The 2283-nt window shown below is 45.2% G+C and overlaps 1 protein-coding gene across 1 annotated transcript in view; it reads right to left on the reverse strand.

Annotated features, from left to right (window-relative positions):
- The window catches only part of CIP2A (cell proliferation regulating inhibitor of protein phosphatase 2A), a 29690-nt gene extending 27944 nt beyond the window's left edge, over window positions 1–1746 (reverse strand). The window contains exons 1-2 of the mRNA XM_006027016.3: window positions 1714–1746; window positions 738–885 (exon numbers count right to left, since the gene is read on the reverse strand). Of these exons, the coding sequence (XP_006027078.1) occupies window positions 738–885; window positions 1714–1731 (166 nt within the window). The 5' untranslated portion in view covers window positions 1732–1746. The remainder of the gene's footprint in view (window positions 1–737; window positions 886–1713) is intronic.
- Between the last annotated feature and the right edge of the window lie 537 nt (window positions 1747–2283).

The raw sequence follows: 2283 nt of genomic DNA on the forward strand, positions 1-2283 counted from the left end.
TGACCCTGGTCTATCTACCTGAAGATGCTGACAACTTTTAAAAGGATTGATCTGCATCCAGTACTGCTTGTTTCTGGTTAGGACTTAGTCATGAGGTCACAAAAAGCGGTCACTCCATTTTGAAAGGGGAAGTCATCTTTGGGACCCTGAAACTAGCAACAAGCCTCCAGAGCTCCATCGGTTTCTGGATGAACATGCGAGTAACTTCACTTAATCCTAAATTATTGGCTAAATTTCAGGTAACTAAGTGCATGCCCAAAGGGCCAATAAGTCCATTGTTTTGCTCAAGTAAGCTTTCTTTCCATTTTCCATTGTTTTGTATTCCTTCCTCACTCTCTCCCTCTTTGATCAAGGGTGAGACTGGGCTTTAAAGCCCCCCTTCTCTCAGCTGGCTAAGGTGGGTGTGGCTTTTTAGTTTCATCCCGTACAGGGGGCTACTTGTGAATGCTTCAGGCTAAAAGAAGCATCCCAAAATACCAAAGTAGGCTAAGCATCCCCAAAGTCAACAGGGTCCCCTGGGCTGCACAGGGCCCTAACGAAGACCAGGACCCGGGTGATGGCTTGTGGGTATGCTCCAGGAAGGGGGTTGGCTGGATGTAGGCACCCCAGGGGAGACACTCGAAGCGTGGTTCATGAATTCATTTGTGTGCAAACTGTCACCAACTGCAGCAGTATGAAGCTTTATCACAAGCATTTAAAAAATGCATTTGTTTCTCTTAAACAGGTAAATAAGTTACCTAATTGTGAAAGCAAAGTAACCACAGAAAGGGTTAGAGAAGAGCTTATATTTGGGTCTTCAATAAGCTCTACTAGACAGGACAGACATTCACTTGGCAGTATCTGGTTTGATACAAACAAGCGGGTCAGCTTCAGTCCAAAGATAACCTGAAAAGACAATTTCGAAAGTAGGTTATTATTCATCTGCAATAGAGTCTTCTTTAAATGCTAGATTCAAATTGGGGAACTGTAGTGGAACTGAAAAATGCAGTATACTGCCAGCACATGGCATCATTAAGTAGAAGAATGAATATCTTGTTATCTCTTCCATCTATTTCACATTTGTTTATTATTTGTATAACTCTCAACGCATGGAAACAGCTTCTGCAGCTTTTCAAAATAAACAAACAAAATGTGAGTTAAAAGTTATTTAGATGATGTAGCACCTACTCCAAAAGTTTATTTTAACAACTCTTAAGGGACACAAAACACTAGCAGCATATAGCTATAGACTGGTAGTCAATGCATTTATTTCTACATACAGAAACTGGTAGGATCCACATTTACTTCTCCATGAAATAAATGAAGTACCAGAGAAATTAACTATTGGGTATAGACAGGCTGAAAGCATGTTTAAAAAATTGTTTAACAAGGCGGTTTAAAAGGAAGCCCACCATGAACTCTAACAGTCATTTACACTAAGAGACAGCAACAAAAAAGAGTGATGCTACACAGGGACATAAAAGACATCCCACATGACGGTATCAGTCAGCCAGCATCAAGAAGCAAAGTCCAGTTATGGATCCAAAAACAATTCTGTTCTTTAAAAAAACAGAAAGAAAAAAACCCCTAAGTGAGAAGTTTGAAACAGCTGTGGACAGGACACCAGCATGGCATCTGTGTATGTTAGGTCATCCAGCTTCTCATTTGTGCTGCCTAAAGAACATTAAAAAAATTTTAAGGTGGCACAAATGCAGAGCAAATAGATGCCCTTACCATTTTTTTTAGGCACATGACAGGAAAATCAGTGGTGCAACAAAAGGTAGAAAGAGACTCTGCTGCTTTACTGCAGTGGACACCTAGTACCTTGGGGCACTTCCCCCACTCAATTATCCCCCCTGGGACCGGCAGGGCCGGAGTGGGGGGGAAAAAAAACAGTTTTAAGTCAGCTGCCCTTGATCCATGCCATGGCTCTGGAGCAGGGAGAAAGAAAAAAAAAAGTTCCTCTTTTCAGTCAGACCCCCGGGTAGGAGAAAACTCCTGCTCTCCCCACTGCCCTAAACCCAAGCCATGGATCTGGGGCAGCAGGGAAAAGCGCTTTCCTCACTAGCCAGCCTGGCTCAGCAGGGGGGAAATCCTGGCTATCCCCCTGCTCCAGATCCACTCCACAGGGACCGTAGAGGAAGTGCTTGTGGGGCTGGGGCGGGCTCTCTTCCCCACTGCCCAGCCCCACAGCACGGAGGGGGGGAGGGGCCGGGGGGGCTCCACTGTGATGTCACTGCCTACCCTAACGGCCCAAGGGGGGACGGGTGGGGGCCGCCGCGAGTCCAGGCGGAGTGACGTCAC

Source organism: Alligator sinensis, unplaced genomic scaffold (assembly GCF_000455745.1).
Source record: "Alligator sinensis unplaced genomic scaffold, ASM45574v1 scaffold1131_1, whole genome shotgun sequence".
NCBI lineage: Eukaryota > Metazoa > Chordata > Crocodylia > Alligatoridae > Alligator > Alligator sinensis.